At 36.9% G+C, this 13,664-nt stretch overlaps 2 protein-coding genes across 3 annotated transcripts; one reads left to right on the top strand and one right to left on the bottom strand.

The window, feature by feature from the left end:
* Positions 1–458: 458 nt before the first annotated feature.
* LOC101739767 (mitochondrial E3 ubiquitin protein ligase 1) lies at positions 459–10,615 on the top strand. Of its 2 annotated transcripts, XR_009974109.1 has the most exons (7): positions 471–710; positions 1,662–1,819; positions 2,734–2,891; positions 3,308–3,581; positions 7,482–7,689; positions 8,906–10,273; positions 10,396–10,615. XR_009974109.1 is itself a non-coding variant. In XM_012694177.4 (6 exons), exons 1-6 carry the CDS (start codon positions 594–596, stop codon positions 9,023–9,025), a joined length of 1,035 nt encoding a protein of 344 aa, XP_012549631.1. In that variant the 5' UTR covers positions 459–593; the 3' UTR covers positions 9,026–10,615. The 2 variants fall into 2 exon arrangements, 1 of the variants encoding a protein (XP_012549631.1); XM_012694177.4 differs by having other exon boundaries at positions 459–710; positions 8,906–10,615.
* Positions 10,606–13,304, bottom strand: LOC101740306 (cytoplasmic tRNA 2-thiolation protein 1). Its single transcript, XM_004921547.5, has 4 exons — positions 13,080–13,304; positions 12,422–12,961; positions 11,337–11,541; positions 10,606–11,134 (listed from the first exon to the last, which is right to left on the bottom strand). The coding sequence occupies exons 1-4, from the start codon at positions 13,125–13,127 to the stop codon at positions 10,626–10,628; spliced, it is 1,302 nt and encodes a 433-aa protein (XP_004921604.1). The 5' UTR covers positions 13,128–13,304; the 3' UTR covers positions 10,606–10,625.
* Between the last annotated feature and the right edge of the window lie 360 nt (positions 13,305–13,664).

Raw genomic sequence — 13,664 nt, 5'->3', positions numbered from 1 at the left:
AGGTAGTATGAATAAAAAAGTATTCTTTTTACTAGTGTTAAGCATTGTTTTTTAAATTAGATTTTAGCATATAACAGGCTTTTTTATGAAGTTATGGATAATCTATTAAGATTATCCGTAACTATCCATACCTACCTATCTAGGTACATATCCATAATTATCCAAAGCTAATAATTATGCAATAAATGGCATAGATTATAAAGTACATTAAACTATGTGTTCACTGGCAAATGACTCTATTAATTTTGTTAAAAAAAACTATTTGTCTTTTATATTTCTCCATTATTAATAGTCTATTAAATAAAATTTTGTATTCATGTATTAAGTAGGTACACACTGTGAAGATATTGAAGGTCTTTGTACCATTGAAGTATGACTTTGTACCACTGAAGTATGAAAGGTCTATGCTTTGTACCTCTTGACCACTGAACTCTTGATTCTTGAAACACTAATTTGTCATGTACGTCAACGTCAAACGAATTAACTTGACACTTGTTGACAATAAAAAATTTAGATCTGTCCCTGAAAATTACTTAACATGAGCTGATGTTGTAATGTTAAATTAAAGCATTAACATAATTATTTATTAAAAAATGGATTTTTTTTCGGAAATTATAGGCGAGACGGTCATTTTAGGGTTAGATTCATTAATATTGGGATTCTGCGTGAAGCAGCTGAGCAAATGTAAACACATCCTCAATGCTTTACAGGTAAAGTTTTGGCTTATTGAGATAAAGAAAAGTACAATAAGAGAAACAAATCTGAAAGGAAAATTGATATAAAACTAAATAAAATTACATGACTTCTTCATCAAAATTAAAATAAATATTTAAAAAGGAAAGACCTTTATCTTGGCTTAAAAAAAAAGAAATAATATAGCACAATAAAAAAGCAAACTATAAAGTTTTAATTATTTTATTTATTTATTATTACATTTTAAAGTTTTAAATATATTATTAATTCAGTTAGTTTTAAATATTTTATTAATAAATATAATTAGAATTGTCTTTAATAAATTACAGATTTACATACATAATTTTTTTAGTAATAGATTGCTAAGTTTATAGTCCGATCCCATTTATTCTAAAATTTCTTTTCATATTTACAATTTTATAATTGGGGTAGTGTTGTAAGTCCACATACCCATGTGTTTGACTCTATCTGCCACGAAGCAATCATGCTAGTTTGAAGGGGGACAGCTGTTCTAAAATACAATTGAAAATTATTCCTAAAGTTTGGTGGCTTTTCAATTAATCTTCATGATAATGATAATTCTGTGATTACACATGTACAGTAAATTTTATTTAATCTCATGTTTTTATTGTTGTTATATAATTTATTTAATATTATCTTATTATTCGTTGTGTCGTTTATATTTGTTGGAAGATATTTTACTTGTCAGTTAACTGTGTGTATTTGAAACATAGGAAATAATAATAACAACAACAAAAAAAAACTGCAGTTAAACCCTAGCAGTAATTTTTATTATATCTACAACTTGTATGAAGTAAAGAAAATGTGGTACATTGTTAATAATGGTTAAATAGAAATATCTGTACATAATTTCTAAATACTAAGGAAATATCCTCCTCTTCAACATTTAAAAATATAAGTATTCATAAAAGTCTTAGAAGAAAAATAGAGCAACAGTTTTTTTTCAGACAGCACCAGTTCTGGAGATAGACTCATCAATTAACAAAGAATTAAAGAAGTTCCCCAATAGCACAATCCCATATGTCGTGATAAGAGGACTGGTGAAGCCGCTTGGCACCCCTATCACCAGTAATTACAATAACTCCATCACCGGTGTGGTGCAAAGGTAAATGTATATTTTTTACAAATTATATAGAGACTAGTCTTAAAAATTGTATCTCTTTCCTAACAAGAAATTGTGAATTATCAAAAAACAAAAATCTGAGCAAACTCTGATTAATGTAATTTATCCACTGTCTGTTTGATTAAAAAGTACATTTTTAGGACTATTGTCGATTGTATTGCGGTTCATATTATATTGTGGTTCATTACAGGTGACATTTTCATTCAAAATACCATAATAGGAACCGATTCTCTCTCATTCTCTTCCTAGTTATTCATCCCTGAAGGTGGTGGGTTCAGCTTTCCTTATTTTTCTGCTTCGCTTGGCTCTATCTTCAACATCATCATCAATAGTAACATAGTGCTCCCTCCTGTCTTTCTGCACTACATCAACTGGGGAAGTCAAACTACATCATTGGGGCTGACTGAATAACATAATCAAACTCTATGTATGTTTAATGATGGGTTTTACTCGCTCTGTCTTTTTTTTATTGCTCTTGTAGGTATACGAGCACACAGCCCACCTCACGGTAACTGATTAACGCCGCTCATGGATTTCGATAATGCTAGGGCAGAGTGAATTCATTGCCTACCTCTGAGTACTCTCTGCAAGCCTTGTTTGTAGAAAGACATGTCATTGTCATAGGGCTTGGGAAGGGAGTGGAGGAGAGTTCATATAGTGTGGATGAACTCTGCTCTGATGGTGGGCGGTGCGATCGTAAAGACATGTTTGGATCATATTAAAGAATTTCCCCGAGTACGAGGATCCTATGTTTTATCCCTTTTCAATCTTTTAGTTTTTTCTCTTTTCATTATTTGCCTTGAGTCCCTGATAAGTCCTTGATAACAAAAATTGTTCCTTGCTCTGACAAATGATCATAAAAATTTGAGTTCCATTTATATTATATTGTGTTACAGATTAACAATAAAAGAGCATGTAATAGCCAGAACATCGGCAGGCTTCTGGTCAGACCAAACCCGGACCATTCATGAAGTGTGTAATTCGACTCCATTTGTTCTCAACAATGGGAAATACAGCATAGAAGTTGTTGACGCACTAGCTGCTGAATTACTTGGTAGGTTTCGATAAATTCGATTCTTTGGTTTCGCGATTGGTAGATTATAATCATTTTATCATTAGCCACCGACATCCCTAGGTGATCTGGGCAGCAATCAAAATAAAAACTTCCAATTTTATAACAGGCCATAAGCCAGCATTTTTTATGTTTTTTCAATTCACATTATACATATCCACCCTTAGTAATGATATCTTTCTTCATAATTTTCATACACCATTTTGTAGAGGTTAAAGGAATATCTCTATTTTCCTAAACGATATCACATATTAATATGATAGATAAAATCTGAGTGACTGGTGTGGGCTGTGAAATACGGTTATAATTATGACAAAATTATTATAATGTTGCCATACTTTGCTATCTGGCTACGAAACCCAATAAAAATGATGGTCCACCAAAATTGTTTCCACCAGATATGGACGTGATTTCGGATAAATTCGAACCGATGTCTCCTGGTGTTATCGATCACGTATGGGGCTTCTTCTCCGGAGTGCGTCAGCGAGGACTCCAGACTATGGAGGAGATGCTTCGAGACGGCTCCTACATTACTGCCATCGGCGAACTGAGCAAGAGCAAAACAGGCGCACTAAAGATCCAGCCTCCCAGAGACGGCCTACCGCTGTACTTGACCACAGCCACGAAATCCAGTTTGTTGAAGAGGTTGGCCAGTTCGAGAGATTTTTTGAGGTAACCTCGTTTTTTGAATTGATAACTTCTTAGCAGGTAAACCGTTACGTTACGTAACGCGTTACGGCACCAGTCTATCTGCCTTCCCTTTCTCTCACGTATACATACGGCAGCGGTACTGAGAGCGTATGTAACTCCTAACTATTTATATTTATTTATTTAATATATTTTGTACACACAGCTGTTAGAAGAAACACGACAATAAGGATACAGAGTACAAGGGCACTACTTATTTCATGTTGAAATCTCTTCCAGTAGGCCCGCAGAAGGAAAGCAGAATTAGGAACACAAACCTAGTACATACAGTAAACATTACATATAATAATATATACATATTACAAGATACAAAACAATATATATACGTACAAATACACACACACACACACACACACACATATACCTAGTCAGGTCATAAATTCTGTCACATGTTTAATGTAAAATAATTGAAACAAGTTTATTCATTATGTAACCATTCATATACCAAAATGAACTTAACAAAACATAGATTCTTATGACACTAAAGTTTATTCAAAATGACCTCCGTGATTTTGAATAAGGCCTTCAATCTGCGCGGCCAGTCGTCTATCGCAGCACGAACGAGGTCCATGTCAATATCGGCGGCTGCCTTAATCAAGGATGTCTTGAGTGACTCCAAATTGGGATGAGGCTTTAAGCACGCCTTTTCCTCCAAGTGTTGCCATATCTTGTAATCTAACGGATTCAAATCTGGACTGGAGGAGGGCCAGTCTTCGTGCCGGATAAAGTCGATTTCACGCGCCGCCAGCCAGTCTTGTGTGCTCTTCGCTCTATGAGCTGGCGCCGAATCTTGTTGGAATACCCAGTGCCTTTTATTGAACACGGTATGAGGAACAGGTTCCACAAGGTTCGTCAGGACTGTATTTTGATACACAACTGCATTCGTTTTTACACCTTTCTCACAAAAATGTACCTCTGTTAAGCCCCAATAAGAAACTCCCAACCATATCATGAGCGAGGATGGAAAGTGACCTCGTTGGACACGCGGAATACGGTTGCTCGCTTCTTCACTACTGTGTGCGTACACCTTATCATTTTGTTTGTTGTAGCTAGCTCTCTTCTACGGTAAAAAATTTTTCATCCGAAAAAAGAATTTCCCGATATTTTTTTCCCGCGTACCGCTTCAACAAAGCGCGGCATCTCTTCAGTCTCAGGTCCATTAGACGAGCATTCAAACGATGTCTTGTTTTTCTTCGATATGCCCGAAGCCCTAAGTCTTCATTTAACACCCTTTTCACTGTGGTTCTGCTTAACCCCATCTGAAGGGCCAACAGTTTCTGCTTACGTTTGGGATTTCTTTGAATTCGCGCCTTCACAGCTTTTATAACTGCTGGAGTCCTAACAGACCGAGAGCGACCACTTCTTGGCCAGTCATCTACACTAGAGTCTTCATTGTATCGTTTGATGGTACAATAAACGAATCTTTTGGTTATATTCAAATTTTTCAGTATGTTCAAAATTTGAATTGGCGCGTAACCGCAACGATGCAACGCAATAACAGCAACACGGTCTTCTTTAAGCGTCCACTCCATATTTAAAAATGAGTAAAATTCTAAAAGTATGTATACATTTTTATTTTCATGAACAATTCGGAATTCGAATTCAATAAATTTTTTTTGGCCAGCATTCTAAAAGAAAAGTTTTTACTGTGTGACAATACTTATGACCTGACTAGGTATATACTTTTACTTATATTTTTCAATTTATGTTACAAGTTTGTTACATTATAATCTTCATATCCATAAAATTTAAGTGATAACCTAAGCTTTTCTCAACAATGTCAATATTAAATAGTTCAACTTAGATTATATATAAAGGATAATGACGGGATACGGGGTAACATTTTTTTTTATATTCTGTTGGGCGAGCAAAACGAGGGCGAGCAAAGCGAGGACGCAGTAGTTGATAACTCCGGATTTTAATAACTCACATTAATATACACAATCATTTACAAATGTTCTATGTTATAAATGTTATTGTTATATGTTAATGTTGTAATTAATAAATGTTAGTGTTAAATGTTACGGTCGCGAGGACCGAACCCGACTTCCGCGGACTGGTTTGTTGTAAGACTGCTGTTACTGTTCAACTGCAACTGTAAATAAACGTGCAGGGTGGCGTTATTGCTTGCTAAGTTGTTCGGTCGTATTACACCGAACATCTGTATAGATCTAATTTAAGCAATAGGTAATTCTTGAAATTTTGAGAATGTGACACCACACATTTTTTTTTATGCTTGAGATGGGGGAAGAGCTCACAGCCCACCTGGTGTTAAGTGGTTACTGGAGCCCATAGACATCTATAACGTAAATGTGCCACCCACCTTGAGATATAAGTTCTAAGGTCTCAGTATAGTTACAACGGCTACACCTTCAAACCGAAACGCACTACTGCTTCACGGCAGAAATAGGCTGGGTGTTGGTACCTACCCGTGCGGATTCACAAGAGGTCCTACCACCAGTAAGAGAGAGATCTCACATAACTTCACATATTCATGGCCACTCCGCGTATTAAGAATTTCCTAAGGTGCCACAATAATACATAAGCGCACTTTATCGTGTGGCCTATAATAATACCTGAGCATATATTCTCGTGAGTATCGTAGAAGGCGATTCAGGAAAATGGGCGCTAATGAATGAGATGGCGGGATGGATGTAATGTGCACTGCGTAAACCCTGTCCCGCCGTCTCAATAGCTCCGACTGGGTTCCCACCCGGTCCGGGGTAGGGCGCCGGCTGTGAGCGGCAGGAGTTTTTAGTGAGATTCGACTCCCACATACCCCACCTGTCGTGCGGGTGGGGATCCGGCGATTTTCTCGTGTGGAAAAAAAAAAAAAAAAAAGAAAAACCCTCTACGGTGTTTTTTGGGAGATGAGATTTCTTCAAACGAAGCTTGAAAAAACCTTCAACTTCATACCGCGGTATGACTGTGCCTTGCTGATGTTCACGACCACCAATAACTGTTAACCATCCGATGGGCTGTATCTTCGATATTAGCTGCCTGAAGGGATAAACTACATGTGCAGCTCGTATTCAGAAGACATGAGTATATGACCCCAGTTCCCTCGAGAAACTAAATGCCGATATCTTGCAAGAGAGTGATTGTATACGCAATCTAATATAGTTGTTGCAAAGTACAACTGCGCGCCGCCCTTAGTTGTGTGAGTGACCAATCTGTATACCTACGCGTCAATGTTGGCTGTATGTACTGACCTCCGTCGGGTGTGCATACATTAACGAAAATGTGTATTTACGATTACAACTACAAATAAAGGCCACGCGCGCTCGTACTTTGCAACTATACCTACTTAGGTTTTTTTATTTAATATTTTAAAAGAATATAAACTGATTAGCGGCCTGCTCCGGCTCCGCTCGGGTCTTTAACAAAAATTTCAACGATATTTGACGTTGTTTTATTTTTTTAAATAAAAGAACACTTATTGCAGTATAACTATAATAGTTAGACATATGCTGTCGCGACACTTTTTGTAAATAATAATGTGTTCTACAAAGTCGTAGTACATTATTTTATTCTATCATCTTTAATTTTCGCAGGGCACGCGATGTACCTAAATAATATTTTAGGTAATTTTTTTACACCTTGGGTTACATTATTGGAGTTTTAGTAAGGATCCCTAATTTTTTCAAAAAATATTATAGCCTACGTCACTCGGGAATAGTGTAGTTTACAAACAGTGAAATAATTTTTCAAATCGGTTCAGTAGCTTCGGAGGCTATTCAATACAAACAAACAAACAAATCTTTCCTCTTTATAATATAAAAAAAAAGTATAGAAAAATTATAATCTAGCTGATGTCTACGATAATAGTGTTAATCAAAATGGGATGTATTATTTTTATTACAGAATCCTGGTGGTAATATTCGGTGCGGTGGCCGTGGCGGCCTCGTGCAGGGTCGCTTACAAGTACGTGAAGCGACGCAAGCGACGCGCGCTCGACGACTCAGTGAAGCAGCGGCTGGCGGCCGGGCGGCGGGAGAGACGAGCCGTGGCCAGAGAGAAGAACCTGAGCGAAGTGCAACTCTGCGTTGTCTGTACAGAGAATCCTAAGGAGGTACGTTTGGTCCAACCCCACCCCCCTTTTTTTCAAATCAAATCCAATCAAATTTTTTTTATTCAACACTAGCTAACCCGGTAGACTTCGTAGTGCCTCAATCTATAAATAAAAGACCTAAACTTTTGTATAAAATAAACTTAAAAAAAAAGCAAAAGGAATCCATCCAACGGGGGGCACGTCAAAGGAAAAAAAATTGTTACTTTTATTTAATTCCGAGTATTATCATATTTATCTACCTTTTAAACCTTCTCTGGACTTCCACAAATAATTCAAGACCAAAATTATCCAAATCGGTCCAGCCGTTCTCTAGTTTTAGCGAAACTAACGAACAGCAATTCATTTTTATTTTTATTCAACATAAATGAAAGTACATACTGGTTGAACGTCAAAAAGATCTACCGCCGATTCACAAAAACTAGCCTCCGTCCTGAGAAGAACTGGCAAGAAACTCAGCGGGCATCTTTTTTTTCTTTCTTTCTCTAAATCTTTAAATATTAGATTTTTTTAAATATTTATTTTTACAAAGAGTATTTATTATAACGAAGACTCCGGACGTCAGCCATCTCGGTCAGACTGCCCAGGCAGTACCGCTGTGTCCTAGGATACCACGGTGGTCCTCTTGGTAGTCCTCTGGGTCTTGAGAGACGCTCTTTTCACAACTACGGTATGGAAGTATTTACTCCTTAGAGGCGCACTTATGTCCATACTCAGTCCCATGTTTCAACATGTCGTAAGTTTTTTTACAGGCTTTGTTTGATATGCCGCTCTCGTTGTTTCTCTATTAACTGGTCATCGTTCTCGTCGAACCCGTCGCTTGCGACGAAGGGCTCGACGAGTAAATTAACCCTCAGACACAGTCCACTGAGTTTCTCGCCGGATCTTCTCAGTGGGTCGCGTTTCCGATTCAGTGGTAGATTCTGCGAAGCACGGCCTTGCTAGGGCTAGTGTTAGCAAATTCTCTCAGGTTGAGCCCGTGTTAGCAACGTCGTCAGGTTTCAGCTCCGTGAGCTCACCTACTAGTTACGGTTACGCTGAAATTGCCACTCAAGGCTATCAGCTTAGGTCAACAACCCCACATATATCTTTATTAAATAATAATTATCCTTTAAAGACTGGCTGTCTATATTATGCCGCGTCCTCATATCTATTATACTTAACACAGGCAGTATCGCGGGTACAACTAGTTAGTTATATTTTTGATCTTCCTTTTCAGATTATACTCTTACCGTGCGGTCACGTGTGTGTGTGCGAGGATTGCTCGGACAACATCACGGACAACTGCCCCATATGCCGTAAAAGAATAGAATCCAGGGCGCCCGCCTTCATAACATAAATATTATTATAATTATTTATTTAGGTGTAAGAAGGAAATCGCTCTCGAAAACGAAGACAGAGTTAATACTATGACACTATTTTTTACTGGTGGTAGGACCTCTTGTGAGTCCGCAGGGGTAGGCACCACCATTCTGCCTATTTCTGCCGTGAAGCAGTAATGCGTTTCGGTTTGAAGGGTGGGGCAGCCGTTGTAACTATACTTGAGACCTTAGAACTTATATCTCAAGGTGGGTAGCGCATTTACGTCGTAGATGTCTATGGACTCCAGTAACCACTTAACACCAGGTGGAAAGTGAGCTAGTCCATTCAAAAAAAAAAATGATCATGTCAAAAGCACGTGTTCGATTTTTTTGCTAATATTTTCGTCATTGGAATTTTTCCAAATATAAAATAAACATCACTGAAATATACCATTCTACGGAATGGCCGTTATCTACCCGCGTTCCAAGATGGCGGTGACTGGCTCTTCCGTTTTGTATGCTATGCGTAGTTGCGCGCCCCGTAATCGGGGCGCGCAACTACGCATAGCAAATAAGTCTTTACTGTCAATGTTGAAGTATATATATTTATTTGTTGTTTGTAGTGTTTTCGTTTTGAGAGCGTCTCCATCACTCAGTATTGTGTTAATCTAATTTAGATAAAATTCTGCTGCACCTGAATTCTTATAAGTGTCTTTCGATCGTGACGATAAGATTAATTTTTAAGCTATTGCATAGCTTTTATCGCGGGCCTTGAGCGCGGCGACCGAATCATGAAATTCCGTAACGAAAAAACCTAACACCCCTCACCCCGCCTACCATGTAGCTCGCGTTCAACACATTCACACGTTGCGCTTGTGTAGTGTTTGTGAATAAGCGCGTGGCGTGACGTCACACTGCATGCGCATCATGAAAAGTCTGCCCATCTCTCTCTCGCGCGGTCTAGCTTATGAGTGTGAAGGGGACAGTTTAGGTTTGGCTTTTATTAATGTTTAGTGGTCTTTACGTGGTCTTGTTTTATTATTGTTTTAATATTAAATTATCATTGTCTAATTATAATTGCGTAAGTTGATAAAAAATGCTATGCAATAGCTTTACCGCGGCAGTTCCCGAGTGTTTTTTATGAAATGATATAAATTTCAAATTTTACGACAATTTATGTAATGATGCGTCAATTAAGTTTTGTGTTCATGACAACTCTGTTAATAACGTTTTGACGTTGTAATAGTGTTGGTTGGCCTTGAGGTCTGCTGGTCTACCAATATACGGTAGGCAGCGGCTTGGTTCTGCCCCTGGCATTGCTGAAGTCCATGGGCAACGGTAACCACTCACCATCAGGTGGGCCGTATGCTCGTCTGCCTACAAGAGCAATAAAAAAAAAAATAATAAGCATATTATACATATTAGTTTTAAATATTAATTTTGCCCTAATATTGTAACAGTGTTAATTTTCGTTTGAAAACTGTAATATTTGGAGTTTTATCTAAATCAGGTAACCAATATGTGTGTTGTGTGTTGATGCTAATAATATGTAAATAATAATTTTATTGTTATTAAGAGCCTTTTTAGTGGCATATTGAAATAAATAAAAATCTTTGCAGATAATTAAATTGATTTTAATCAAAACCCAACACCCAGTCTCCCGCAACTACTGGAGCAAGTGTCGTCTTCATCTTGATGTTTGATTTCTGAGTCATCAGAGTCTTCTTCGTCAAGTTTAACTTGCGAGTTATTCTCTAACGAATACTTATCTAGTACTGTTTGAAGTTTTTCATTATTCTTCTCAACATTACGTTCTGTTTTATTAGTACAGCAATTTGTAGCATTACATTCTTTTTGTTTGAAACCATTTGATATGTTTTTACAAGTTTTACTTGTTTTCTTATCAGTAATATTACAGTCTTCTAAATCTTTGACTGCTGTTTCTAAATTATTCTGCCTGGTGTTGTATTCGTCAAGTAATTTCTTCACTTTAGAACTTTTACCGATTCCAAGTTTCGGTAACCCTTTATTTAAGCCTTCAAGCAAAACACATGCTTTGCACACTTCCTGTGACGACACAAAGTTGCATCTTATGCATAACCTCTGGGTCGGGAGTGACACTTCTTCTTTTATAGACATTGTCTCGCCTGTAATGCAAATCAAGTTTTTCACTATAGATAATTCCTCTTTTTAATTTGAATAAAATAACTGTATAGCAGTGCTCTTCCCTACTATGTCAACTATGTAGCAAAATTGTCAAAATAATACTTGTTCGTGACTAGCTCAAGTACAACCTACTAGTGAGAAAAGTTTTTAGTGTGTTATGTATATGTTTTATCTTTTACTCGCCTGAATAAATAATATCCATTATGCATGACGGCCTTATCTTTTCCATATCCTTGAGCAAGGCGCGTGCATGTCCTCTGTAAGCATTCGGTGCGAAGACACACTCTGTAGAGAAATATACTAATTTCTTGTAATGTGCGTACATTACTATTTCCTTCTCATATGTATATTTAAGAGGTTTTACTCTTGGTATTGTACCTTCACTGCCCTAAAATAATATGCATATATTTAGAAACATTCTGTCTATTCCACCCATGAAACAATCATGAGTTCAGGTGTCATTTTGTGCTTTCTATGTCTATGAAGTTTGGTCAATAGCAATAAAAACTTTTTATGAAAGTAAATATTCTTCCAAAATATTGGAGTACACTGGGTAATAATAATCAAACCTACATACATATACAATAACTAGTGCTAAGGAGTAATTATACACAATAAGCAGGCTGAGAGCTTGTTCATCTGATGATATGATAAAAATGACAACATGACAATCTTCAACTTCTGCATCAAATAGTATCTTGTCATGAAAATCATACTCGCTATATTTATAAATCATTATTACTAAGCATGAGACGTGATATGCACATCCACAAAAGGATAGCACCCTTCTACCAACAATAAACACAGTTCACAGCAAAGTGACATTGTGCCTATTTTGCATGTAACCAACCTGCCTATTTCTACTGAGTTTGCACCTATTTGCATCAGTAGGTATATAAAACTGATTTTTTTCCCTACCTAATTCACCGGTAGCCTAAGAAGCTATTCCAGCGATGCCCGGACGGATAAATGAGCTCACAGGCTCAACCTGAGAAAATTTCTCAACGCTAGCCCCAGCAAGAACAGTGCTTTGCAGAACCTACCAAGAAACTTGATCAGACAGTGGACGGTGACCACGCTTGAGGTACCTAAAAGCACTGAGAGTGGATCTGGGGGATGCGATAAGAAATGGGTGACAACAACTTTCCATTGTCCTGTCAACTTTGGATAAGTATATAGCTGCATTATTTTTTATTACACTACTCTACAATTAATAATTTCGTTCAGTAGATAAGTAAAAGTAAAGGAAAATACCATGTGTGCCTTACAGTGGTTATAGCAGTACACCTTTTCAGTCTGGCTATGTCTCCTCTAAGAACATTCATGAGAACAGTCTCGGCAATATCATCTGCATTGTGACCGGTCGCTATACATTTCACATTTAACATCGCAGCACCTCGGTCTAGTGCTTGCCTTCTGAACACACCACAAAATGTACAATTATTTTTTCTTCCAATTTGTGCCACTATTTCATCCATTGTCCACCCATATAAATCCTTGTAAGAAAGTATTTTAAGCGGCATTTCATAATCATCTCTGTTTTGTTTCACTGTTTCAAGACTGTCGTCCCGATATCCTGTGATACCCTCATCGATGGAGAGTAACATCAGGTTTAAGCCATAGTTGTATCGTTCATTGAGGGTTTTGAGCGTATGTGCGAGGACTGTAGAGTCCTTACCACCAGAAGCAGCAACTGCAACGGAGTCTCCTTTATTGAATAATTTGCCTTTTGTGATGGTGTAGTGAATTTCTGTTTCGAATGCCCAAAAAAAACATTCTTTACAAATTGCGTCCCCTGTTTTCGGCCTCTAAAATAAACATTTGAGTTGTTTAAGTTTTTAGTTACACTGTATTTTAATTATTTTTTATCAGAACATAGTAAAAGTGCTTTTAGTGTTTCTTAACCTAAAACTTTATTATTACAACCTTCAGAACTGCATTATTTCCGCAACCCCTCTTACAAGGCACTGGCATTTTAGTGACTAATTATAATTATTTACACAGCGTTTGATTTCGTTTTTTGATTAACAACACTTTTTTCACTAATAAAATACTTTATTTGTAAACGTATGATTTCCTACTATTAGTGGATTTTGTGTTTAATCATTAATCTATACCTGTTGTGTCTAATCTATAACTAGGAATTGAGATCTGAGATTGCTCTATTGAAAAATCGATTTATAATCGAACCAGTCAAGACGGTAGAAAAAGGAGATTTAAATTTTGCTGTTTCGGATGAAATGCAAGTAATTAGTTTAATTGTCATCTGTGAAGTAACAGTTTTCGAATTTTGAAATGTTTATAAAAATGCTTAAAACAGATGATTGTCTTCTCTTCAGTCATGATTAGTGCTTCTCATCTAGACACGGACAGTGAAACCTCTTAGGGTTTTATAAAAATAAAATATTGTAATAGTGTTATTACACTGTGCAAAATGTTTGTAATATATGTTAACCATGAAGTCAGTGTTTTAAAATAACCCCTCTCCTCCAGAATCCAGTCCCCTTAAAT

This window comes from Bombyx mori, chromosome 10 (assembly GCF_030269925.1).
Source record: "Bombyx mori chromosome 10, ASM3026992v2".
In the NCBI taxonomy this organism is placed as follows: Eukaryota; Metazoa; Arthropoda; class Insecta; order Lepidoptera; family Bombycidae; genus Bombyx; species Bombyx mori.
The sequence above is the reverse complement of the archived record's forward strand: the minus strand, read 5'-3'. Positions and strand labels throughout refer to the sequence as shown.

What these genes read in the sequence shown, in the direction of transcription:
- LOC101739767 (XM_012694177.4), top strand. Translation starts at nt 594, where the DNA reads ATGGATTTTTTTTCGGAAATTATAGGCGAGACGGTCATTTTAGGGTTA. An exon ending in ACATCCTCAATGCTTTACAG is followed by an intron (nt 711 to 1,661) that starts GTAAAGTTTTGG and finishes GTTTTTTTTCAG; the next exon opens with ACAGCACCAGTTCTGGAGAT. An exon ending in ATCACCGGTGTGGTGCAAAG is followed by an intron (nt 1,820 to 2,733) that starts GTAAATGTATAT and finishes ATTGTGTTACAG; the next exon opens with ATTAACAATAAAAGAGCATG.
- LOC101740306 (XM_004921547.5), bottom strand. Translation starts at nt 13,127, where the DNA reads ATGCCAGTGCCTTGTAAGAGGGGTTGCGGAAATAATGCAGTTCTGAAG. An exon ending in GGTGTACTGCTATAACCACT is followed by an intron (nt 11,542 to 12,421) that starts GTAAGGCACACA and finishes ATATTATTTTAG; the next exon opens with GGCAGTGAAGGTACAATACC. An exon ending in AATGGATATTATTTATTCAG is followed by an intron (nt 11,135 to 11,336) that starts GCGAGTAAAAGA and finishes TTTGCATTACAG; the next exon opens with GCGAGACAATGTCTATAAAA.